The 26,036-nt window shown below is 55.5% G+C and overlaps 2 protein-coding genes across 4 annotated transcripts in view; one reads left to right on the forward strand and one right to left on the reverse strand.

Moving 5' to 3' along the window:
- The first annotated feature begins 215 nt into the window (after positions 1 to 215).
- Positions 216 to 8,912, forward strand: Chrnb2 (cholinergic receptor nicotinic beta 2 subunit). Its single transcript, XM_076861899.1, has 6 exons — positions 216 to 279; positions 1,588 to 1,733; positions 1,915 to 1,959; positions 2,287 to 2,396; positions 3,176 to 4,148; positions 8,742 to 8,912. Exons 1-6 carry the CDS (start codon positions 216 to 218, stop codon positions 8,910 to 8,912), a joined length of 1,509 nt encoding a protein of 502 aa, XP_076718014.1.
- A 5,570-nt stretch (positions 8,913 to 14,482) lies between these two features.
- The window catches only part of Adar (adenosine deaminase RNA specific), a 48,816-nt gene continuing 37,262 nt past the window's right edge, over positions 14,483 to 26,036 (reverse strand). For 2 of the 3 annotated variants that reach the window (XM_076862061.1, XM_076862059.1), the window contains exons 7-15: positions 22,498 to 22,723; positions 22,094 to 22,265; positions 21,330 to 21,423; positions 20,560 to 20,682; positions 20,148 to 20,281; positions 18,025 to 18,207; positions 17,447 to 17,559; positions 17,026 to 17,153; positions 14,483 to 16,896 (exon numbers count right to left, since the gene is read on the reverse strand). In XM_076862061.1, the coding sequence (XP_076718176.1) occupies positions 16,650 to 16,896; positions 17,026 to 17,153; positions 17,447 to 17,559; positions 18,025 to 18,207; positions 20,148 to 20,281; positions 20,560 to 20,682; positions 21,330 to 21,423; positions 22,094 to 22,265; positions 22,498 to 22,723 (1,420 nt within the window). In that variant the 3' untranslated portion in view covers positions 14,483 to 16,649. The remainder of the gene's footprint in view (positions 16,897 to 17,025; positions 17,154 to 17,446; positions 17,560 to 18,024; positions 18,208 to 20,147; positions 20,282 to 20,559; positions 20,683 to 21,329; positions 21,424 to 22,093; positions 22,266 to 22,497; positions 22,724 to 26,036) is intronic. The other variant, XM_076862060.1, reaches the window with a different exon arrangement.

A 26,036-nucleotide genomic window follows, 5' to 3' on the forward strand; every position in this document is an offset into this window, starting at 1 on the left:
CCGGGAAGAGCGGCCGGAAGGGCTCGGGGCCGGGCCGGGCCAGCGGGAGCGGCCCTCGTCCTCCGGGAGCCGGCGCGCCCCGCCGGGGCCCAGCGGCGGGCGGCGCGGGCGGCGCGGACGCGGCTTCAGCACCGCGGACAGCGCCCCGCCCGGGGCCCTGCCGCCGGCCGCGCGCTCCAGCTGCTGCAGGCGAGGCGGCGAGGTATGCCCGCGGCATGGCCCGGCGCTGCAGCCCCGCGGCGCTGCTCTGGAGCCTCGGCCTCCTCGGGCTGTGCTCAGGTAAGACGCAGACCCCAGCCAACGACCCGGACGTCGCAGGTCTCCCGCTCGGGGGCCTGGAAGGCGGGAGGGGGCCCCTGGAGGTGCAGAGCCTGCTGATCCTTAGGGGAGAGCCCCCTGGTGCTGCGGGAGCACTTGAAAGACCGAACGGAAAGGGGTATCCACCGAAGGCGTAAGAGATCGAGGAAGAAACGGACACCTGGCCAGTGGGTGGGGGCAGGGAGGCAGGTGCAAGGGTCTCTCCCCAGCTTTCTGGGTGGGAGAGGGGCTGACAGTGGCTGAGATGCCGTTTGACTTTGTGTGAAACATTGCCTCAGAATTCTGCCGGGTCTAGGACCTCTCCCTTGGCTTCCCATCACTTCCCAATGTGTCTCCCCGTTGGGCTCCTGATTTGGGTCACTCCCCAGGGTCAGTCCTGGAAGGGAAGAGGACTGAAGGCTTACTTGTCTTGTGGGATGAGACTGGAAGTTGGAAAGGAGGAAGCTGCCAGGCTAAAGATGGAGGAGTTCTCTGAGGGGCTGGGGAGCAGTGGGCTGTCACAGAGCTAAAGAGGGGATAGAGAGTGTGGAGGGGAAAGTACAAAGGGAATGTGGGGTGGAATGAGCTTGCTACCCTGCGAGCCAACTCACGGGGTGGACCTCTGTATTATGGGGCTTAGGATTCAATGTACATCCTGATGCACAGGGTAGGTCGTCCTAGAGTCCCACGCCAACCCAGTGCCTGCAAGGGAGCGGGATGGTATCGTGACCACGGTCCCATGTGCAGACACTTACGATATTTGCCCACACTGATCAACAATGGAGGGTGTGTGGAAGAACACATAATTGTTCCCCTTTCACTACCCTCCAAACGGGCCATGAACTGTAGGTATTTCTTGGGAAAGCCATGGAAGCAGAAACTCAAGTATTTTGAAACCCCCTCTGAGACTTTGAGGGAAGAGCAGGTTTCCACTAGTCCTTGAGGAGTGGGTTCTTAGTATGGACATCTCCGTTGGGACTCTTTGGTCAGTGGTCTCAGTGAGGGGCTTCTCTATGAGGGTCTTGATCTGGGCCTCACAGAGTAACCTAAACATTTTTCAGTGTCCTTAGGGATGGGGCAGTAGGAAGCTATAGCCTTCTGGTTGGGCCTACTAGATTGTCCCACATATCGACACATAGTGTCCCACCATGTCCCACATGGGTAGACCCCATCTTTCAAATTAATTAATTAAAATGAAATGAAAAATCACAGCAACATCAACTCTGTGCCTGCATTTCCAAGAGTAAGATAAGGATATGTTAACTCACTTCCTGCCCCCACCTTGTCCAGGGGTATGGGGTACAGACACAGAGGAGCGACTGGTGGAACATCTCCTGGATCCTTCCCGCTATAACAAGCTTATCCGCCCAGCCACCAATGGCTCTGAACTGGTGACAGTACAGCTCATGGTATCACTGGCCCAGCTCATCAGTGTGGTGAGTGATGGTCCCAAACTCTCTGCCCATTACTGAAGTCAACCCAGCTAGAATGTGTTAGTGTTAGCGTTTACTCTCTGGTGTCCAATGTGGGAGGGATCATGGGTCGAGGCGGTAGGACTACAGTTGGTTTGAGGCTGGGGGCAGAGGGTTTCTCATCAGCAACTATATTTCCTTGCAGCATGAGCGGGAGCAGATCATGACCACCAATGTCTGGTTGACCCAGGTTAGTGGTCTTCCCACCCCATCCTCCTTCTTTGAAAGGTACAGATTTCGGAGTCTTAAATAATTGGATTTGAATCTCAGTTTGGCCACTCACCAGCTCTGGGATTTTAATTAGACTCCAAGATTCACTTTCTCATTGGTAAAATGTAGATTGTACTACATTGGCTTAGTTGTGCAAATGAAATGAGAAGGTGTCATATGAGCTACCCTTGTTGGGCAGAGAAGTCACAGTGGAGGGAGCTGACTTTTAAAAAGCTTCTTCAGGCCATATGGGATCCCTCTTGTCTTCTGCCTTGACCTTGGGTCCCTCCCTCTCTCCCTTTCCTAGGAGTGGGAGGACTACCGCCTCACCTGGAAGCCTGAGGAGTTCGACAATATGAAGAAAGTTCGACTCCCTTCCAAACACATCTGGCTCCCAGATGTGGTCCTGTACAACAAGTAGGTGACTCTGGAGGAATAGGAAGGTTGAGGGGGACCGTTGGAGTGCTCAGTGAAGGAGGAAGGCTTGTAAAAATAAGAGAAATAAGCTTATGCGGTGAGAAAAGGGACTTTTCGTTGCTAGATATGCAGACAGCAGTAGCCAAGGAGACAGACCCAGGAAGTGAGGTCCGGGGTGGACAGCCACGGGGACTTGGACCACGATCAGCCCCTTCTCAGTCAATCAGGACTGCCAGTGTTAGGGGCTTTGGTGGGGATTTAAAAAGTTGAAGCCCCCAGTGCCTAAACTGATTCAAGAATATGTTTTTCTGGAAGCCTGGGAAGAGAACCTTAAGGTCCCAGTTTCTCCTCCAGGTTCTCAGGTTCTGTCCTGTCTCCTGCAGCAATCCCTCCAACCTCTAAGGTACAAATGACTTTCCTCAACTGATGGGACCGTACTTTACTCCTAGCTTCCCCTATCCTTCTTCACTGCTTAGGGATCCCCACTCTGGTCTCCCTACCTTCCCCAACATCTCCACCCTCATGAGAAACAACCAACCTGCACAATATGTGACAAGTAATGGATGTGCCCCTCCCCCGCCTCACTACCTATCGTACCACCAGCATCCCCTTCTTGCTCAACCCTGGCTCTGCTTCTTCAGACTCCTGGAGGGTTACTCTCAGACTTGAATGCCCCTCCTCCTACCTTCCTCTGGCTCTCCTCTCCTCCCACTCAGGGGTCGATGGGTGGGGACAGGGAAATGCTTAGGCCAGGACTGACCGTGCCTGTCCCTCGGCAGTGCGGATGGCATGTATGAGGTGTCCTTCTATTCCAACGCGGTGGTCTCCTACGACGGTAGCATTTTCTGGCTGCCACCTGCCATCTACAAGAGCGCCTGCAAGATCGAAGTGAAGCACTTCCCATTCGACCAGCAGAACTGCACCATGAAGTTCCGCTCCTGGACCTACGACCGCACGGAGATCGACCTGGTGCTCAAGAGCGATGTGGCCAGCCTGGACGACTTCACGCCCAGTGGGGAGTGGGACATTGTGGCCCTCCCGGGCCGGCGCAACGAGAACCCCGACGACTCCACGTACGTGGACATCACCTACGACTTCATCATCCGCCGCAAGCCGCTCTTCTACACCATCAACCTCATCATCCCGTGCGTGCTCATCACCTCGCTGGCCATCCTGGTCTTCTACCTGCCCTCGGACTGCGGCGAGAAGATGACCCTGTGCATCTCCGTGCTGCTGGCGCTCACCGTCTTCCTGCTGCTCATCTCCAAGATCGTGCCGCCCACCTCCCTGGACGTGCCGCTCGTGGGCAAGTACCTCATGTTCACCATGGTGCTTGTCACCTTCTCCATCGTCACCAGCGTGTGTGTGCTCAACGTGCACCACCGCTCTCCCACCACGCACACCATGGCGCCCTGGGTCAAGGTCGTCTTCCTGGAGAAGCTGCCCACTTTGCTCTTCATGCAGCAGCCGCGCCACCATTGTGCCCGCCAGCGCCTCCGCATGCGGCGTCGCCAGCGAGAGCGCGAGGGCGCCGGGGCCCTCTTCTTCCGCGAAGCCCCCGGGGCCGACTCCTGCACCTGCTTCGTCAACCGCGCCTCTGTGCAAGGCTTGGCCGGGGCTTTCGGGTCGGAGCCTGCGCCCGTGGCCGGCTCGGGCCGTTCTGCAGGACCCTGTGGCTGTGGCCTCCGGGAAGCGGTGGACGGCGTTCGCTTCATTGCGGACCACATGCGGAGTGAGGACGACGACCAGAGCGTGAGTGCAGCGCCGAGACACCGAGGGGTCGTGAGATGGGACTCCCCAGGGATGGGATGGGGCGCGGGGATCAGGGGTCGGGGTACCCAGAAAGCAGGGTGCTGCACAGACACGGAAAGCTGAGCACAGGGTGAAGGAAGCCTGCACCAGGCCTGTGCTGGGGGCCAGGCGCTGCCCTGGGCCCTTCTGGGTTGCTTACCAGAGCTGCACGGCCTGAATCACAGGTCGGCTCAGATGACCTTGCCTCTGCCTGAGGACTAGCCTCCAGGGGAAATGCCTCAGCTGGAGCATCTTTAGTGTCCAGAGGGCAGCCTGGAATGGAAAGGAGGCCCTTCTGGTTGGCAGCTGGCCTGTGGCTGTCACCGAGTCCTTCCCTGCAGCTCACATTACCACCTCCAATTGCTAATCTGCAGCTCCTGCACAAATGGATATGAGTCCTTCATGCGCCCCTGGGGGAGCCAAATTGAGGACAGTAGGGATGTGTACGTGGGCGGTGTCAGGCGGGGGCAGGGTTAGGAGGTTCCATGGACCTGCTCCCCACGAAGAGGAGTCCCAAGTCAATCTCTCTTTTCTATTCTTCTGGGTTCCTGGGAACAGTCTTGTGAAATAGTTTTGGAGACAGAGGTGGCTGGAAAGGGGGGCTCGCAGCCTCCCTCACCCCCTACAACACACACTCCTTCTGTGCCTTTGGCTTTTGGCCCTTTCTGCAGCCGCTCCCCGAAAGGCATTGCTTGAGACTGAGCCAGGTGCTGGGGGAAGCTGGTGGGTGACATCCCGCAGCCTTTTGGGCAGCATCTGGCCCTCCCTGTAGTCGTTCTCCAGGTAGCTGGTTGGTTCCAGGCCAAGGCTCAGCTGTTGCCATGATAACTGGCCAGGCTTCCTGGGCGACTCTACCATTCCTATTGGGGGAGGAGATGGTGCCACCGTTGGTGTGGGTGGGTTGGGGGTTTCATAGGTATTTCATATTCCCTTGGATGGCAGGAAATTGGGCTGGAGCTATGGGTTAGGGAGCATCTTATAGCTTAGAGTGTTGAAGAGGGGCCTGAGACTGGAGAAGATGGGGTGGGAGACTGAGAACAGCTGAGGCCAAGTGGGAGAAGCTGGGGTGCAGGGCTGAGCAGCTGCTGTGTCATGGCCTCCGCCCTCCTGCCGCAGTCCACTGCCGTGTGCATTTAGTGTGCACTTACTGAGTTGGGTGCTGGGGTGCTGTGACCTACTTGGATGACTCACAGGCGTCTCCAACTCAACACATCAAGACAGAGTGCATGGTCCCACCACCAGCTTTCTCCCAGCATCAACATCTTTTATCAACAGCATCACGGTTGATCCAGTGGTAGACCCTGCACTGGAGATATCTCTCACTCCTGTCTTTCTCACCTCCGCCACCATCCAAGTCATCGGAAGTCCTGTACTGCGAGCACCACCTCCAAAATAATCCTCAACTTCATCCTTTTCCCACCACCCTGGCTCTAGGCCACCTCAATTCTTGCCTGGACCAGAGAAGAATCTCCTAACAGTCCCCCTGATTCAGCACCCGTGCTCCTGTGGCCAGACAGACAAGACTCTCCTCAGCTTGTGTCTTTTCCTCCTTCTCCTCAGCTGGTTGGCTTCTCTGGCTGCCCTTAGAACCTTTGCATATATAGGTCTCTCCCTGGAATGCCTTTCTTTTTTCTCTCTAAAAATCATCACTGTTAGACGCAGTGGTAAATCCTCAAAATCCCAGTGACTCAGGAGACCGAGGCAGGAAGATGGCCACGTTCAGGCCAGTCTGGGCAGCTCAGTGAGACCCTGTCTCAACATGAAAAATAAAAAGGGCAGGAGGTGTAGCTCAGTGTAGAGCACCCCTGGGTTCCATCTCCAGGACTGCAAAACAACATAGCCCAAATCCCAAAAAAGTCATTGCTGTTGTTAGTTTTTGCTCTATTATTTGAAAATAAGTTTCAGACACCGTGACCCTTTATCCCAAATACTTCAGTGTGTTCCTCCTAAGAACAAGGACACTCTCTCACATAACCCAGGCTCAGAACTGGGGGTGCAGCTCAGTGGCAGATCAGTGCTCACCATGTGTGGGACCCTGGGTTCCATCTCTAGCACCACAAACAAATAACAAACAAAAAACCCAAACAACAGCAGCAGCAAAAAACCCCAGGTTCAGTGATTAAATTCAGGAATTTTACCACCAATACCTTTATCTAATATAAAGTATCCATTCAGATTTTTCCAGTTGGCCCTGCACATCCTTCATAGGATCACCTTCCACCCCCACCACAATCCAAGGTCTCAAGTTGCGCTTGGTTGTTGCTTTAGTTTCCTTCAATCTGGTCTCTCAGGGCACAGACATTTTCAAAGTGCACAGGCCGGGTGAGTTCCCTCTGCTTGGGTTTGACTGTTTTTCATCCACGTATCCCCCAAACAGCTGGCTCTCTCTTGCTCAGCAGATCTTAATTTAAATGTCACCTCCTCAAAGAGACTATCCTAGGCCACGTGCTGAATTAGATCCTCCTCCATTTCCCTACCTCAGTCCTTCCTATCCCATAAAGTGTGAAGTTTCCTATTCTGACTTATTTTTGTCCCCGCTCCCATCGTAGACTCTCGCTGCAGTAAGCATCCGTGGGGCCCAGCATGGCACCAGGTGTGTAGGAGGCACGACTGTGATGCGGATGAGTGATGATTTAGCTGCTGGGCCCCAGAGAAACATGCGCAGAGGCCCAGACTCAGGCCACCAGGAGTAGCCCCAGAGGGAGGCTGGCCCCACCTGCAAGCCCCGAGGCAGCTGACTCTCAAGCCCCAGAGAGCATTCTTTTTCACTTACAGGTTTACATCTCAGACCTGGTGGTGACCTTCTGGGCCTCTGTGCTTCCGGTGGTGCTTTGCAGGGCTCCCCATGCAGTCATAAAGGAGCGCAGCCCGAGAGGCAGCCCTCCACTCACCCATTCAGCACCTGCTGACTGGATTCTGTTTCAGAAACGGGGGTTACAAAGTGGAATCAGGCAGGGTTCCTGTGGCTTAGGACCTTGTAGCTGAGTGGGAAGACACACCTACAAGTCGAAGCAATAACAGTGCGTACAGTGAAAATGTGGGGATGGAGATGGTAACGTAGTGCCCAGGGAAGAAGATGATATTTCATTTGGGCTTTGAAGGATGTATAGGAGTTCACCAGGAGAGAAAGGTCAGGATTTTCTTTTTCTTTATTTTTGAAAATTTTTAATTTGTTCTTTATAGTTACACCTGACAGTAGAACATATTTTGACATATCATACATACATGGACTATAACTTCCCATTTTTGTGGTTGTACATGATGAGTACATATGTACTCATACATGAACATAGGAAAGTTATGTCTGATTCATTCTACAGTCTTTCCCATTCCCATCCTCCCTTTCTCCCCCCACTACCCCTCCTCCCTCTTCTCCACCCATTGTGAGTCAGCATCCACATATCAGAGAGAACATTTGGCCTTTGGGTTTTGGGGATTGCCTTATTTCACTTGGCATGATAGCCTCCAGTTCATCGGTTTCCCAGCAAATGCTATGATTTCATCCTTCTTTATGGCTGAGTAATATTTCATGGTGTATATGTACCAACTTTTCTTTATCCATTCAGCTGTTTCAGGGCCCCTAGGTTGCTTCGTAGCTTAGCTATTGTGAACTGAGCTGCTATAAACATTGATGTGGCCGTGTCACTGTAGCACGCTGATTTCAAGTCCTTTGGGTAAGGGTCAGGATTTTCAAGACACAAAGGAAAATGAAGGGCATGGTGAGAGAACGTGTTGGGGTTTGGTAAACTTGGACTGTGGGGTGGAAGAAGAATAGAAGATAGGCTTCTCCTTATGACGGGTAGATCTTGATTCTAGACCTGGGGGTTGGGCCCGAGGACAGTGGGGTGGGGGCACTGAAGGCTTTTAGTCAGTCAAGACCAGGGCCGTGCTTTATGTAGAAAGGCCACTCTGGGGTCTCTGGAGGAGAGGCGTGCAGTGGGCGTAGGGGTGGTGGGACCTCCACCCAATCTGTTAGGGTGAGATTGCAGTAAATCCCTGAGTCGATCCTAAAGCGGGAGACAGAACCGTCTTTATTCCCCAGCTGGTGGGCCAAGGGCAGGCTGCAAGTCTGCACCCTCCGACCCCCTCTGTGGGTTTGAGTGCACCCTCCATACCATAAGGAAAGCATGTCAGTGCGCTACTCCTAAGTGGCTGCTGTAGGATTCAAGACCACAAACAAACATCTTGACATCTAAAACCATAAGCAGAAGGGGAAGGGGGTCAAAACGTCCCTAGTTGAATACAAGTTAAAGAACGGTCACTAACGTAGACGGTCATTCTCTGACAGGGTGCATTGGTCCAAGAAAAACGGGAACCAAAGAGAACTACTTTACTTGTGTAAGAGTTGCCATGTGTGTTGCCAAACATGCTGTCTAAGCAACTGCTGGTGGGCACGGAGGCGGGCTGTCCCACGGGAGAAGCAGTTCTTGCATGACCTGGAGTCTCCGGGAAAATGGAGTCTGTTTGGTCGTTGCCCACTTAGCCTGGCCCGTAGCAGTCCCACCCATCCCGCGTCCTGTGACTGACGCCTGGCTCTCCTCCCCGCCCATCCAGGTGAGTGAGGACTGGAAGTACGTGGCCATGGTGATCGACCGTCTGTTCCTCTGGATCTTCGTCTTCGTCTGTGTCTTTGGCACCATCGGGATGTTCCTGCAGCCTCTCTTCCAGAACTACACCAGCACCACCCTGCTCCACGCGGACCACGCGGCTCCCAGCTCCAAGTGAGCGGTGCGCAGCCCCCTCCTCCTCCAGCCCTTGACCCTGGTGTACGGTAGCCGTGGTTGGAGGATGGATGGGTGAGCTTCCAGGAAGAGGGTGCTGTCCCCCAGAGCCGTCCTCCTGTGGGGCCCCGACACTCCGTCTCCACGTCTGGCCTGCAGCACAGTGACGTCAATGTGGAGGGCCGGGGTATATGGAGGACGGAGAGGCCAGAGCCCTCCCCGCCGAGGAGGAGGACAGGGAAGGGCCAGTAGGGGACAGAGTCACCCAAGTCCTGGGAGAGGGGCCATATGGCAGGAGGGGCAGTGGCACAGGAGCTCGGAGGGAGGAGTAGAGCAGAGAGTAGAGCCTGGTGTGACCTGATGTCCACCCCTGTGTCAGTGGACAGCAGCCCGGCTGGGTAGGCCTCCTGGCATCTGAGGTTCCTGCACCGAGGGCTTAGCCCGGGGGAGGCCTCCAGCTCAGTCCACAGCCAGTGCCCCTGGGGCTCCAGAGTCCATCCAGTGAAGGGTCCCCGCCCCTCCTGGCCTTCCCTTTCCTGCTCAGGCGCAGGGTGACATGGGCAGAGCCAGGTGTCGGGGAGCTCTGAGCTCTGGATCTTTGGGTGCTTGGAGTCTGAGGCCCAAGCGATTGAACTGTGTGAGAAATGCAGGTTCATAAGCTCTGGGAGCTGGAAGAACCTTTTACCGTCCCGGATCCCAACAGAGGCCATGTTCTAGATGGACAAACAGAACCAGAGGTGGGGTAAGCTTGGGAGATCTCTGGCCCTTCCTCCCTCCCCGAGGCCCATCCGACTGTGGGCTGCGTGAAGAGAGGGATGTGAGGACCTTAGCCCGCCGGAGCTGAGCTGGTAGGAGAGCTGCCTGGGGAAGCCACCTGGGCAGGACGGCCAGGTCAGCACTGTACCTGCGGAGTCTCCTTCCCTTCCCCCTCTTCACTGACCCCAGTAGGTTGACACAGAAGTGCAGGAGGTCAGGTGTGCTGCTTCCAGTGTCCCCTCCCGCAGGAAGCAGGACTTCTGCGGCCCATCCTGGGTCCCTGCAGGCTGCCTTCTGGCACTGGAGGCCACCTGACCCATTAGCCCAGGAAGCAGATCTATTAAGGGGCCTCCCGTCCCTGCCCCCACCGTGTGGGGCTCGGATCTGGGGTCCCAGTCTGTGTTTGGTGCTGGGTCAGCAGGTGGCAGGTCATAGAGACGTCAATCTGCCATTGCTCCCCAGGGATCGGGCCTGACCTGGGCCCAGTGGGATCTGCTGCTTCTCCAGGCACAGGGGTCATGGGAGGCTGTGCTGATGCATGAGTGGGAGGGGACACTGCACAAAGAGCGCTGGACAGGGATTCCGGAAGCGGAGTTCTAGGCTCCGCTCTGGTACGTACTCATTGAGCCATCCCCAACAAGCCCCTTTGCCCATGTGGGCTCTGCCTCCTTGTCTAGAACTGCAGGGTCGCTGTGAGGGTGAAGGGTGCAGCGTGCTGCGTGCTGCGTCTGCGGGGCCACCGGAGCCTGCGGGTGGGCCGCCTTGTGGCATGCCAGCCTTCCTCCCAGACCCGTGCTTGCCCTGGCTCCTCCTTGGGCAACCCACGTCTCCCTAGCCGGGCTTGCTCAGAGGATATGGGAGGGGCGTGGAGGCTGCTGGGGAGCACCGCCCCGGAATCGTTGAGTGAGTCCAATGGTGAGGGCTTCTCTCTGGAGTGTCCGCAGCCAAGCTTCGTTCCTTCCCCCCCGGCCGATTGCTGGCCTGGCCCGGCCTCCCTTAAAGGTCAGCTCCTCCTGATGCAGGTGTAAGCTCAGGGACAGCTGACCTAGTCCCAGAGGTGGAGGAGCATCCTGGGACCTGACATCAGCGGCACAGTTCTCCACCTGTCAGATTGTGCCCCTGGACCTCGCTCCTCCTGGAGGCAGGGAGGTTCCTGAATCCTGACGAGGCCCCTCTTCTAGAACAGACCACAGGAGGGTCGCCTGGTTATGCCCAGACCACTCCAGACGCAGAGCCCTGGGAGGTATCCTAAAACAGCTATTGGAAGGGAGCTCCCCCACTCCCCAGCGAGTAGGGTGCCAGCTTGTGGGGGCCCTGCCAGCTGCTGCTGGGGTCATGTGTACCTATTTTGTGGCTCTGCGGATCCAACGCAGGCCTCACGCATTCTAGGCGGGTGGTCTATCACTGAAATGCAGCCCCACCCTTTAATGCTTCTGAGCGGCTGTGGTCCAGGTTAGTGACCAGACTGTGCTCGAGGGGGTGTCAGTGAGTAGTCTGACTCCTCTCTGTGTCCCATTTGTCACACTGGGAAACTGAGGCCCAGAGGTCATTTGCTGTCTGGTCTCACGTAGGCACCTCTCTCTGAACTTGCTGTTCTGCGTGTGTACGGCAGGATGGCAGCGGGCAGGGGCTGGAGAGGGGAGGAAGGAGGTCCGTGTACGGGACTCTGTCCACTTTTGGGGTAGCCCCCTTTGGGGACCATTGCAGTAGGGAGAAGCGGGGGCAGAGGTGGTGAAGGAGGGCCCCACTGCCCGGGCAAGGAAAAACCACATGTCGGTTCCGTGGGAGCGCTCAAGGACATTGGCAAGTTTGGGGACCACAGTTCCTCTTCCTCGGGTCCCACACCCTCTTCCCTTGGTGATGCCAGGGAGCCCCTGTCTCCTTTCCATGGTGGGGCTGCACCTGGGCACAAGGCTCAGCGCTAGGCAAGGATGAGCAGGCCCTGGAGCTGAGGAGGGGGTAGACAAACTGCATGGGGACCTGGGACACGGACTTGGGAGGAGGCAGTGAGAGAGGAGGTGGGATCACTCATCAGAGGTGACCTGGTCACAGTGATTTGGTGGCCATCTTTGGGAAGAAGGTGTGCACAGGCTTTGCCTCGCTTGGCCGCCCTGGCAGCGAGGTATGCGATCCTCCAACAGCTGGTGCCAGGTTATTGAAAGTTAAAAGCAAACAAGATGCAGGCGTCTCCCCAGATGGCATGTTCCGCAGGAGGGCATCTGCGGAGGAAGGGCAGGGCCATTCCCTCCAAGGAAATAGGATGACTGGGGCTTAGACCCCTGTTTCCGCCTTCCAAATCCCAGGGTCTGTTCTGGGCCAGTCCCTTTAGATGCACTGTCTTTACTCCTCAAAATAGTCCTGTGGGGAGGGCCCTACTTGGCAGAAGAGACCAAGTGACAGCGGATGGGTAGTGTTGGCCCCTCAACCCAAGAATGCCCCAATGTCCAGGCATGTGCTATGGCCCTTGAGGTGGGTAGAAGAGGAAGGGGGGCATCCAGAGCCTTCTCTGAATCACTCCCCAAGCCAGAGTGACTTGGTTCCTGTTGTCACCCTCTGCTTCTAGGCAGCAGTGATTGTAGCATTCCTCACAGCGCAAAGAGCACCGGCCAGCCTCCTGTCCACTCACCCTGACCAGACAGGACAGTCACCTTTTAATAGTTATCCCAGGTCTAAAAGGTGCGTGCGATAGTCACATTGTTCCTGAGGGACTTTAGCTCTAGAAATCTGTAGGACACCTCACTCACCCCCACCCCGCTGCCCGCCTCCCCACGCCGCCCTTGGCCTCCTCTGTCTGCGCTCCTGGAGTATCTGCACTGGTCTGGCCCGCCCCTGGCTGGACTCACTAGGAACTCAAGATTCTCATAAAGAAAGTAGTTTCCAAAGACACCTTGGCCTCCTGTTCTGTTTGGGGCTGTGTGGGGTGGCTGGGCATCCTCAAGGCCCCGGCTGGCGAACGTGGGAAGGGGAGGGTGCTGGAGAAATGGAACTCGGGGTCAGAGACGTGACGCGGTCCAAGAACAGGGGACGGGAACAGTCTGCTGCTTTACAAGCCCACTATCAACTGGGAAGGGCACAACGGTCGAGCTGGAAGTGGCCAGAGCCCAGAAGTGGCCCTTGGGGGGGACCTTTTTTGAGGACTAGTCTTTTGGAGGCACCTGGATGAAATGCTGTGTGGGTCACAGTGAGGGAGAGCTGAACAACTCTGCTGCTGGGTTTCCACAGAGCAGTCCTGCCTCCTCGCACACGGTGCTGAGGCTGCGAGGGCCCTGGCCTCAGGCTTCAAGGAAATTATCCGATTTCCTTTGTAAGGTTGGCTTTGAACTCAGGCTCACACCTTAAGCACCTGCTCTACCATGGAGTTATACCCCCAGCCCAGGAAACGGTTTGGGGGTTGAACCCAGGAATGCTCTCACACGGAGCTGCATCTCCAGCCTTTTTTTAATTTTTTGAAACAAGTTTTCACTAAGTTGCTGAGGCTGGCCTCAAAGTTGTGAACCTCCTGCCTCAGGCTCCTCAGTTGCTGATATTACAGGCGTGTGCCACTGTGCCCAGGGAACGTATCCACTTTCTAAAAGACATGGGTCTTTCCCTTCTAGTGGAACCAGGAGCTGCCCGGGTCAGAGGCACTCTACACCATTGGAGACATCATCCTGTACTCTCTTTAAAGGAAAGTTGTTCCGTTCTAGCAATAAATCTCAGCAACTGTTAGTGACACTATGCAGAGTTCTTGTCTTTGTGTGTTGTGTCCTAATACACTGAAGGCTCCCTGGGCTCAGATCCAGCCGTACCGAGGATGAGGAACGAGGTTTTGTGGCGACCTAACTAAGCTCCCTGTTAGGTGCTTTATGCCCTCTGACGTGATGTCATTGTTAAAAAGTCAAGGATGCGGCGGCTTGGGAGGCCGAGGCAGGATCTTGAGTTCAAAGCCATCCTCAGCAACTTAGTGAGGGCTTAAGCAGCTTGGCAAGACCCTGTTTCAAAAACATGAAAAGGGTGGGATGTGGCTCAGTAGGTAAGTGTCCCTGGGTTCAATCTCTGGTACCAAAAAAGAAAAAAGAAAAAAAAGTCAAGGATGGGTCTTCTAGAAATTCGGGAGTAAGTTACAATGTGGGAAGAGGTGAATGTCCTTGAAATTCAAGATGGAGAGATTTTGGATGCCTTGTCTGCTGAGAAAGGCAAATGTCTCCTCCTAAGACTGCAGCTAAGCCTGCTCGGCTCCCCAGCTGCAGCTCAGCTCCAAAGTGGCAGCAGCTGGGAGGGGGGAGTGTGGGGGAGGAACACCCTCAGGGAGAGCAGAACTGTGAATCTGTCACATAGCCTCTCCAGGGGTGTCTCCTCCTGGGCCTTGGAGTCCCGCGTGGCCACCTCCCTGAGGACAGCACAGTTAGTGGTGGCTCTCATGGTGTGGAGCCGGGCAGCACTTTGGAGGTGCCTGACGTACCCCCCCAGTGGAGGCTTCTTTCCCCAGGCTGAGGGACTGAGGGACAGCCTCTCCCCAGGTTCTGTCTGATGCAACTGGTGCTGTTACCAGAAATCCCGGGACACAGGTCCCTCTGTTCCCACCTCCCCTCCCCGAAGAGACCCAGACATGAAGCTTTCTAAGGATTCAGACTGTTCACTGTTTTTATTTCGGAGGAATGTATGCTGTGAGTCACTTGAAGGTAGACACAAAGCAGAATCATAAAACTGGACTGCAGCCTCCCTGGCACCCAGGCTAGGCCTGGGCTCTTCCCCACTCTGCTCTTGGAGTCACTGCCAAGACCCCAGAGCCAACAGCGTCCTTCAAGTTGAGTAAAGGAAATAGCTTCAAGCATCAACAATTTTTACAAGTGATTATTCAAAGATAATGCACAATAGCCACAGTTCAGACAAATCAGCTACAAAAACCATTAAAGAAAGGAGGGAGGGGTCTTGCTTATTAAAACAAAGACTGGACAGAAGTGAACACAGGGGGACGCTCTGCCCAGGGTCCTGTGACTCCGGGGGGCGGGGCCTGACACGGCTCAATTCCAGCAGGGCGTGGAGGGCAGGGGTGCTTCTGGCTTTCTTCTTACAGCAGAAACTGAATATGACAAGTTTGCTAGATAAGATCCTGGGGGCGAGTGGGGCTCTGATCTCTTGGGAGCCCCTGTGCCCCCAGTGATGGGGTGGGGACCGCTGAGTCAGATCCCTGCCAGAGATTCTAATGCCCGAGGCAGACCGAAGCTGCCAGACATCCTGAGGAACTGGCAGGTAGTCATCCTCCAGCCGGAGGACCTGTCCTGGAGCCACAAGATGACCTGCCCCCACACAGTGAGCACTGTCACTCCGCAGGTCAGCACTGGAGTCACATGCCTTCGGCTCATACTCCAAGCTTGGCAACGTTCACAAAGCCCCGGCCCCTCTCCCCACCAGTTCCCTTGGGATGCTTCAGTGTCCCACAAAGACATCCTTAGTGTCTTTTTAAAAACCTGCATCATTATTTCGTTCAGTTTTTGGTCACAGGTACAGAAAGTAGCCAGAGAGATCAAAGTGCAAACACAGACATATCCACTACTGAAGAGGTGGGCCAGACCAGGTGGGGGACCAGTCAGCAGTTTGCGGGTGGGAGGCGGAGTGTGGGAAATCATCTGCGGGCACTGGCTCAGCCCGTCCCTGGTGAAGACTTCTCTTCCAAAGGAAAGGGGCAGGCTCCTTCCTGAGGGGGCAGATCCTTGGTGGTCCTCTGGAGCAGACCCTTGGCTGACTGGGCCCCAGAGCCACCTGGAGGCCAAAGGCCCTGGCTGCACCAGTGTCAGGCGGAGGTGTAGACCAAGGAGTCCGCCCCAGTGTTTGAACAACTCGTTCTATGACCACTGTCTTGTATGTCAACCCCGTCAAGACTCCTGACCTGGGAGGAGGACCTCAGGCCTGTGGACCCGAGGACCTCCGGAGCCATCTGACAAGCTGAGGCCCTGGGATGGATGGGAAAGGAGAACCAACGTCTCTGGCATCCTTTAAAAGAGCCCTAATTCTACTGGGTTTAGTCAACTTCCCTTGGATCAGTGCTGAGAAATATTGTACTGCACGGAACAACGTTTGTCCAGACATGATTTTTGCTTTATTCTTGCTAAGTCCTAACTATCTGAGCAGACGATTTACCCTCTAAGAACTGTCCTGAAGTTTTTCATACTAGTTTACTGGGATCTATGGGCTTATGGGCAGATGGGAGCTTGGCAATAGCCCAAGGAACGCCTGTCTGTGCCCCTGGGAGTGGTCTGTGTCACTCTGCAGGGGGGACCGGCTGCGGCGTGGGTGACTTCCTAGCCCGCTTGCTGGTTCTCAACTTCCTGCTGCCCTGGGAAGGGATGCGCTTCGAGAGCAGCAGCTTTTTCCTGGCTGCAGTGCAAGTTGCCACTGCTGAGCAGGGTTTGCAGATTCCAATCCCACTCCCATTGGCACTGGAAGTTAATCAACCGTAGTCTTCAATTCCTGCCCTTGTAAATATTCCACCTAATTCCTGAAGTCCACCTCTTTACCGTCCGGGTGGGAGGAGAAACTCAGTGATCACAGGTAAGAATCTCAGAAGCCAGGGGTGGGGAAATAGAGGGGCCTGTGGGATCCATAAACGAGATCCTTGGTCCCCGACCTGGTTTCACAGAGAACTGACTGGAACCTGACCAAGTCCACGAGAGGTCAGTGTAGAAACACACCCACAAAAAGGAAACGGGAAAACAAAGCTCAGGAGGAGACGGGCCACAGGGGCTGGGTGACTGCTTATGCTGTGGGTGGAAAGGTCAGCCCCTTCTCTGCCTGTAGGTCTCTGCCTCTCACGTGAAGTCAGAGAAGGGGCCTGGCCAGATTCTGCCTAGAAACCCCAAAGAAAGCAGGATAAAGGGAACCCACAGTTCTCAGTATCTCTAATTATGGTTCCATTAAAAAAAAAAAAGGGTGGGGGTTAACCCCCCCACCCTCAGCTAATGTGATGAGGAATGCCAGGACCCCCCCTCCCCGCCAACCCCCAGCCTCAGTCGTTGGGTACGGGGCAGAGATAGAAGTTCTTCTCCTCCTGGGGTTTGCTTATCCAGTTCCCGTAACCCATGTCCTTGAGGCTCTTTTTGAAGTAGTTCTTGTTTATCTCATAGTCGCGGGCGGCTTTCTTGGCCTCACCATAGGAGAGTTTCAGTAAGTCCCTGCGGTACCGGAAGGAGCAGAGCTTCTTAAACTGAAGAAAGATGTTCTTTTTCGATACCCGCGACAATTCATTTCGTGGCCTGGGGAAACAAAGGCACTGGTTATTCACCTGGGACGGGGGAGTGGAGCCACAGGGGACACCCGTGGTAGGACGCGGCCCCTAGCTCTGGAGAGGATCCTGCTTGCCCTGCACCCTCCCACTTCCTTACCCGTCCACGGTGCCCCTGGTACCATCCAGGATCTCCAGGTCGAAGCCGTCAGCCAAACACCAGTTGACGCTCGTCTCCTTAGTCTTCCCGGATTGCCTCTTGGAGTCATATACACTGACTCGGCCAACCTAGGAGTCCCAGGAGTGAAGAGAGAAAGGTGGACACCATTCAGGGCTAAGTTCTGGGAGCAGGGCCCCCGAATCATGGGAAGAGGGAGGTGGGACACGGTCTCCCCTTGATTTAACATGGCGTGGTCACACCGGAGCACACTCTAGCAGTACTCTCCACCTCGATTCAGATCGTGTCAGGGTAGAGGAGGAAAGCCCTTGGCCTCCAGAGGACCCCACCACGGCTCCCTTGACCATATTTTTGCTCTGCTGATGGGAATGCTTGAAAAGGGGAACAGGACAGGGGCACAGACCTTTGGGTGGTTGACAATAAAGGGGTATCGTAATCCAGCCTCAAACGCACTCCCGTCTCTTGTCACCCGACAGCAGATAGCCCGGGTCAGATGTCCTTGGCTGAAAAGGTACCCTGGGTATAAAAAAAGAAAGTAAAAACAGAAACAAAAACCCATACATCTGTGTTTTCACCAAAGCTGTGGAGAGCTGAGGCCCCCAGGGATTGGAAGGCATAAGGCAGAATTGTCAGGACAGACAGCCCGACAGGCAGGGTCTCTAACTGTGGCAGCACAGGACACCCAGGACCATCAAATATTTAAGCACAAAACAGAATGCTCCGGGTAAGGCCAAGGACTGAGGAGAACAAGGAAAACCAGATGCTGCTGCTGCCATCTGCCGCGCTTCTCTGACCCGTCTTGGAGACTGGCCTGGTCCCCCTCCTCGGCCGCCTGGCCACCCTCCCACCTGTGCAGGCCGGCACCCCCTGCTGACGACAGAGCTGAGCTCACTGTGGAAAGTGGCTGACTGAAGCATGAAGCTTTCTGGGATTGGGGTGGAGAAGGACAGGGGGTTCCAACTCCCAAGGCAGGTCCCTTACCCAGTGTGACAGATTTGAGATACACAGGGTGTAGGAAGTGGGTCAGCAATGCCCCTTGCAGGCCCAGCACGTTCCAGCGTAGGATTTTGTCACTACAGGACATGGTGCGGAGTCGCTCCCCAAGCCGGATGCCATCCCACGTGGGCACAATGTCACTGGACTCCACAGGGATCGTGCCTTCCCCTGTGTAAGAGACTCGGGTCAGATCCACAGAGGCCACCGAACCACCCCCTAGCACAGGACTTGAGCTCCTGAGGCCGGGCCACGGGCAGCTCGGCCCTCCATTCTTCATGTGGCTCACAGTCCTGGAGGACACGGCGGTCACTGTGCTAGGAGCTGGGAAACACTGGGGAGCAAACCTCAGTGAGGCCCGTGCTGTCCCGCGGTGTTCACGGGGTGAGGGACAGAAAGGGAAAGGAGTGCACTAAGCAGATGCACCATGAGCAGGTGGGAATCCAGATGCTGACAGCGTTGGGAAGGCCTGTGGGAGAGCAGGGAGGACGGCACCGCGCAGCTCCTGGGTGCAGGAGGCAGGGAGCAGCTGGGGGGAGAAGACTCCTGACCCATTCAGACAGAGAGCGAGAGGGGCAGAAGCCACGGCCTGAGGCAGCCAGGGTTTCGGTGTTTCAGGGGCTGACGAAAGTGCAAGGCACCAGAGAATCACCAAGGAGAAGACTGGGCAGGCTGAGGCCGGGAGGTGGACTTTAAGTAGAGACAGGGTCTCACTGAGTTGCTCAGGGCCTCGCTAAGGCTGGCTTTGAACTTGTGATCCTCCTGCCTCAGCCTCCGGAGCTGCTGGGATTGCAGGCATGGGCCACTGCGCCTGGCTCAGGTTCTGCCTTCGTATCAAGGGCAGTGGGAGACCCTACATGGTGCTTGCTTTTTTTTTTTTAAATACCAGCTTTACTGAGATACAAGTCATACCACAACTCGCCATTGAAGCATGCTGTTCAGTGATTTTTGGCATTTCTGAGGTTATGGACCATGGGATTATACATCAGCACGATTTTAGAATGTTGTCAACCCCAACCCGACCTCAGCTGGCTCTCACTCATCCGGGCAGCCTCTCAGGCACTTCCTGTCTTTAGAACTCATTTATTCTGGATATTTCATAGAAATGGAATCAGACAACGTGGTCTTTTGTGACGGGCTTTTTTCGCTTAGCGTGACGTTTTCAGGGTGACCTCACTGTGGCTGGGTCAATGCTTGCTTCATGTCATGGCCAAGGACAGTCCCTCGCATGGATGTGGCGGTTTTACTTTTCTGTCATGGAGGGGAGGGCGCTGGCCATGTCCCCTGCCCAGCTGCTGTGAAGGCGCCCGAACTAGCTCTGTGTGGACCTGGGCTTTCACTTCTCCTGGGGATAGCCCAGGAGGGACTGCTGGACCACGCGGTGCTGTTCAGACTTCAGGGTGGCTAGCAGGGAACTGACGTGACCTGACTTGGGCTTGACAGTGACGCAGATGACTGCTGAAGCATGAAGGGAGCAGGGGTGACTGAAGGAGACACTGGGGAAGGAGACGCTGGGGGACAGGGGGAAGGAGACACAGGGGGACAGGGGGAAGGAGACGCTGGGGGACAGGGGGAAGGAGACACAGGGGGACAGGGGGAAGGAGACGCTGGGGGACAGGGGGAAGGAGACGCTGGGGGACAGGGGGAAGGAGACGCAGGGGGACAGGGGGAAGGAGACGCTGGGGGACAGGGGGAAGGAGACACAGGGGGACAGGGGGAAGGAGACGCAGGGGGACGGGGGAAGGAGATGCTGGGGGACAGGGGGAAGGAGACACAGGGGGACAGGGGGAAGGAGACACAGGGGGACAGGGGGAAGGAGATGCTGGGGGACAGGCGGGGAGGAGACGCTGAGGGACAGGCAGGAAGGCGCGAGGGGGCAGGAGGCCAGGTCCGAGGCCACCAGACGGAGGGCCCGACTTTTCACTGCGGCCGCCCTCCCCCAGCACTCTGCCTGTGCCGGCCGTGGAGACCCCAGGAGGACACGCTCTGTCCTTTCTTCCCCGCCAGGCTCTCGTCACCTACAAATTCAGAATGGAACTTCCCCTTCCTACAGTCCTCCCCCGTGACGAGTGGCGCACACGGGGGTCTCGCAGAGCCTGTGTGGCACTCACCATTCTCCACCTTGGTGCGCAGCTTGCCTTGTTTGGGGTTCTCAAAGACAGGGTAGTGGCGGGAGTCTGTGCTTTCCAGGGCGCGGTCACTGCAGGACTTGTCGAAGAGGGCGCCGTCTCCACACGGGGCAGTGCTGCAACACAGGGTGTCCGTCACTCACCTGCGCAGATCTCCCTCCAACTTCCCGGGGTCCCTAGTCTGCTGTGGCTGGCGCTGGGATGTTTCCTGGCGCCCACCAGGATGCTGGAGGGGGGATGCTGGAGGGGGCAGCTGTGTCCAGGACAGTCATCCTCCACTGGGGAGTGCACCTCATGGCACCTCAGTGGAGCGTGCGGCCTGTGGTGTGGGGTCAGATTTAGGGGCCGGCAGAGCAGGTGGAAGCCCATCCTGGGAGCCCGGCAGGGTACAGACCTGATGTACAGGTGGAACGAAACAGTCTTTTTTATCTGGAGCTTCTCTCCTCCCCTGGCAAGCTCAAATATACTGTCCTTCGCAGTCTGGGGGTTGTATTTCATCAACTCACTGTAAAGGAACCTGTAAAAGACGTGCAGTTAGGCGGCAGGTTGGATTCTGGCGAGAGCAGATGGTGCTTGGAGCTGACCACTATCTGAGCCCCAAGTGGGGACAAGTTTCCTGGTGCAGATCTTCTAGCTTCTCAGGTAGGAAAGCTTCCCAGAGAGACCTCAGCATTTCATAAAGCACAGTGAGCCTTTCGGGTCGGTTTCATTTCTGCCAAAGGCCCCTTGCCGTGGCGGCTGCAGGGACTCCAGGGCAGAAGGAACTGGCTCAAGGCTTCGGGAGGCAGCTGCCTCTTCCCCCCTCCCTTCACAAATGAGAGAAAAGGTGAACCAGAGGAGAAAGCCGCAGCCACACGAGGTGCTGATAGGGCCTCAAATGGAGATGGAGGCCGCCTCATCCCCAAGGCCCCGAGGCCCCCGGGTCACTTTGTTTTGAGGAACAGAAGACAGCAGAGTTGGCAGAAAAGGGACTTAGGACCAGGCTGGGGGGGGAGGCAGAGGGTCACGGAGGGGACTGGCTCTACGAGGGCTCAGATCACAGGCTAAACACGAAGGCCACCCCTGCTGGCTCAGGGACCTGCCGTCTGCCGGGGTGTCAGGAAGGCCTGTGCCCGAGCCACCGTGCCCAGGTGGGCAGGGGCAGCCCCGGCAGGTGTCGCTCACCTGATGAAGCCTCTCCGGGAGATGATCTCCGCGTGACAGTCATTGACGGTCTCTCCCTTGAGGCTGAGGGAGTCTCCTTTCACACAGCGATTCCCTGGCAAGGATTGGGAGCAAAAAGGGGAGGGTCAAAGGAGAAGGAGGGTGGAGTGGGTGGGGCAGTCTGTCTTCAGGCTTGGGGAGAACAGCCTCGACAGCCGGCTGCTGGCTCCCGCAGCCTCTTACCTAGGGAGAAGGAGCCCACCCCCACCCTGAGCTGACTGTAGCTAAATGACACGCAGGTGTGTTCTTTACCCAAGTGCTCAGGACCAGAGTGTTTCAGAGTCTGGAGTTTTTCGGATTTTGGAATATTTGCAGAGTCTGCTAGTTGAGCATCCCTAATTTGGAAATCCGAAGTGTTCCAAAATGCAAAGCTTTTTTTGGGGGGTGTACTGGGGATTGAACCTGTGGGCACTTAGCCCCTGAGCCACATGCCCAGCCCTTGGCAGTACTTTTTTAGAGGCAGGGTCTTGCTGTTGCTTAGGTCTGGCTCAGTTGCTGAGGCTGGCTCTGAATTCTCCATCACCCTGCCGCAGCCTCCTGAGTGGGTGGCATTAAAGGCACCCTGGCACCTGGCCAAAATCCAGAGCTTTTTAAGATCCATGTCAGGACAAGGGGACGCGCGGCCTGTCCCCGGCTTTGGACTTGCTCACATGGACTCAGGGGAGGGTGAGGAAGACCTGCTTCCAGTCACTGAGAGGCTGGTGGCTCGGGAGACCCTCTCTCACCTGTCCCCAAGCTGACCACGACACCCATGTCCTCAGGGTCTTTCTTCATAATGATGGCGGCTAGGATCTTGCGGCCGAGCAGGGAGGGCTGGAAACTGTTTGTGAGGGTGTTGAAGCACCGGTGGCTCAGCATCGCTATCTGGTCGTGGAAGGTACTGCCAGTGAGAGGGAGCTGTGGGGACAGGGGGCTGTGAGGGTCATGCAGCCACACCCGCGTCCACCATGCTTCACAGTGGGCAGGGGGTCACGTGCACCACCTTTCTTTCCCCTTTCAAATCTAGTGTCCCAGTTAGATGCTCTATTGAGGCTAGTAGCATAGCCAAGGGACAATTCACATGACAGCTAGTGACAAGCCAGCTCCACCCCCAAAACAAAAAGATAGCACCAAAAGTAGACGTCTTAACTGTCTTTGGCTGTGCTTCTGGGGACCTGGAGAGGAGGAGCATAGTTCTTCTGAGACTGGCCCCTGTCACTGGGGTTACCTCTGTGAAACCCATGCGCTCTGCCTTCTCGCTCTCCCCAATCAGGACTCGGAGGGCCGCGTCGGCCGCTTCCTGCTTGCCTTGCTTCTTGCTGTGCGCGCAGACGGCTGGAAACCAGCGGCCCCCGACTTTCGCTTGGTAAATGAACCTTTGGGACGAGAAGCGGGACAAAGACAAACCAAGACTTGGACGCTGTTGCAGAAAGGGCTGGGCTGGCTTTCAGCGTGGCCCGTCTCGCAGACATATGGACCTGTCCATTCTGACAGATGTTACTAAGGCAGCATTTCCCGGAGTTTGGTTGTTCATGAATCGCAACATGATTTTTGCTAGCTCCAGATGTCCTGTGGACGACCATGAGTGTTTTCTCTACACTGATTCTTTAAAAATGCACACACATTGTGTGTATGTGTGTGTGTATATATATATAAAGATGTTATCTTTTAGGGGCTGGGACTGTGGCTCAGCGGTACAGCGCTCGCCTAGCACGGGTGGGACCCGGTTCAATCCTCAGCACCACATAAAAATAAAGGCATTGTGTTGTGTCCATCTACACCTAAAAAATAAATATTAAAAAAAATACACACACTTTTTTTTTTTTTTTGCGGGGGGCGGGGTGCTGGTGGTATTGGGGATCGATCGAACCCAGGGCCACTCCACCACTGAACTACATCCTAGTCTGTTCTACTTTTTATTTTGAGCTAAGCTGCCCAGGCTGGCTTTGAACTTGCGATCCTTTAGCCTCAGCCTCCTGAGTAGATGGGATTACGTGTGCCATTGTGCTCGACACACTTAAAAAGGAAATTTCACAGTGCTCAAAGGGAACACCAGTGCCATTTGCCATAAATTGAAGATGGCTATAAAGCCGAATGTGATAAAATCATAAAACTAATTCCGACTAGATACTGTACTATTATCTGCAAAGACTCTAGCCAGGCCTGTCTTTACTAGAAAGGAAGATTAGGGAGTAATAAGAGGGTTTAAAGAACTACTAACACGAAATTTAGACTTTCTTCTTAAGCAGAAATGAGAAGCAAAGATCTCTCTCCCCACATGAATCACTTACTTAAAACTGTCTGATTTTAAAGTACCCAATCCCACTGTCCCCTCCATTCCTGACCACCTCACAAGGGTCAGCCTGGAGAGAGCATGTTCACAAGCACAGCATTAGGCTGGGGAGCCAAGCTTTCTGGGGGAGTCATCTGTGGATTTCTGCTTGGCCCAAGATGAACAGTGGGGCAGGGACGTGGACCTGGGCTGGGCCCTGGGCTCTGACGACAGAGGAGGCAGGAGCCCAGCAGGCAGCGGCCCCCACCCTTCCTGGGGATTTCCGCGATCCCAGAGGGAGGGCATGACAGAGCAGAGCAGCCTGGGAACCCAGCAGACAAGTGTCAAGAGCCAGCCTTCAACCAGATCTGAATCCACCACTTGGAAACAGGACTCGGCAGCACGGAGGCTGCGGCTCTGCATGCCTCGGCTCCAGCTGTAGGAGAAGCTGGTCTCCATGTTCGAGCACACGAGAGTCCCACTCTTCTGTGTTGTCCTGAGCAGCTGGTCCCTCCTGGCCGGCGGGCCAAGTTCAGAATGAGAGAGACTGAGGCATGAAGAGAGGTTGGGGAGTAGGGAACGAACTGCCAGGGGTCCAGGAGGATCTCATGACTGTTCTGCCTTTGAAAAGAATATGAACTCAGGCTGGGGCTGGGGCTCAGCGGTAGAGCGCTCGCCTAGCACGTGTGAGGCCCTGGGGTCGATCCTCAGCACCACGTAAAAATAAATAAAATAAAGGTATGGTGTCTGACTACTTCTAAAAAATACGAACTCTTAGACATAGTTTTATATGTGTGACACCTGCATACATACATGCACACGTGTATATACACATACATGTACATGTCTATGCACACACACACATGAGAATGACTGAGTTTGTTGATTATGTAATCTGAATCCTTTGGAGTTGGCTATCCACTATGGTAGCCACACGAGGCTATTAATCAAAATTAAATACAATAATTCAGTCCCTCGATCAAGCTTGCCACATTTAAGTGCTCAGTAACCTCATGTGGCTGGTGGTTAGCCTTTTCAGCATGGGTGACTGTCCTGAGAGGCCTGGCTGTGAAGGAGCGGAGACCCAGGGTACTTCTGGAGGGAGGCCCGGGTCAAGGGAAGGTGTCCACAGGACGGCCGTGTCTCCAGGCTGATGGCAAGGACCACTGATGACAGGGGAGATGACGGAAGCAGGAAGCCCCAGAACAGACACGAGGGAGGGCAGGCAGGACCCGGGGGAAGGCAGAAGGCGCTTCCCTTGTGCCTAGGGGCAGAGCGAAGTTCGGGGGAGGGAGGGAGGTCAGGGGATTAAGACAGGCCTCTCTCACATGGTTTTCCTGAAGTGGGATGTAAGAGTATCAGCTCGGAGCGAGGACGGGGTGTTGGTGGGACTCAGAGATTATGGTCCCAAGTGGTCCTCTCAGAGTGGGACAGGAAATCTGGTAGACAAAAGCTGGGAAAGCAGGCCAAAGTGTGGGACAGAGAAAGTGACCCTCGAGACCTGCAGTGGCCCTCCAGGGCTCCTGTGGTAAAGGCACTGACCTCAAGGCCAGCCCTAGGGGCCATCAGAGGGCTCTCTCCCCGTCCACACCGGGCTTCCCTCCTGCCCTCTGCTCACCGCTGGCCCTCCCGTCTCTGTACCAGCTCTGCTCTCCTCCTACCACAGGACGGGTGAGACAGCCACCTCCAGTGTCCACGGGGCACTGGCCCAGGACCTCTGCAGAACCGAGATCTGAGGCTGCTCAAGTCCCTGGGCGTCCTCCCAGGTCACCTACCCCAGCTGACACAATGTAAGTGCTGTGGGAGCAGGTGCTACACTGCCCAGTGCAGGGAGGGTGACAGGAAGTGGAAGTCTGGCTGTGGTTAGCACAGAGACAGACTCGAATTACATAATCAACAAATTTAAAAACATTTCATTCCACACTTGGTTGAACAGATGCGTGCAGAACCCGGGGATACGGAAAGCCAACTGTACTGTATGCTTTGCCTAGAACCTTCTTCTGGGTTACCCTTAGGGTCTCAGCTCAGGGATCATTTCTTTGGGGGCCTTCCCGCTCCCTAAATCTAGTCCTACCTCCACAGATCCTCACTGCCCTCTGAACTCCAGCTCTCTGTGACCCCCTAGGACACAAGATCTCATACTTCCTTAGGTGACTGCTGGTCACCATCTGGCTCCTATTCTAGCAGAAGGACCTCTGTAGGTATGTGTTGAGTGAATATCGCAGAGAGACCAGATGTGATCCAGGTGACAGAATATCACAGTGGCTGGGGCTGGAATGCTACACTAGAAGTAGGAAGAAGAGCAGGAGACTTGGGATAGAAGTCAAAGGATAATCTGGTTGAAGGAGGTGAAGGGCACAGAGGAAAAGGTGATCCTGGGGTTTTGGGCTTGAACAGCTGGACTGATATTTACTAAG

Source organism: Callospermophilus lateralis, chromosome 7 (genome assembly GCF_048772815.1).
Source record: "Callospermophilus lateralis isolate mCalLat2 chromosome 7, mCalLat2.hap1, whole genome shotgun sequence".
Taxonomy (NCBI): Eukaryota; Metazoa; Chordata; class Mammalia; order Rodentia; family Sciuridae; genus Callospermophilus; species Callospermophilus lateralis.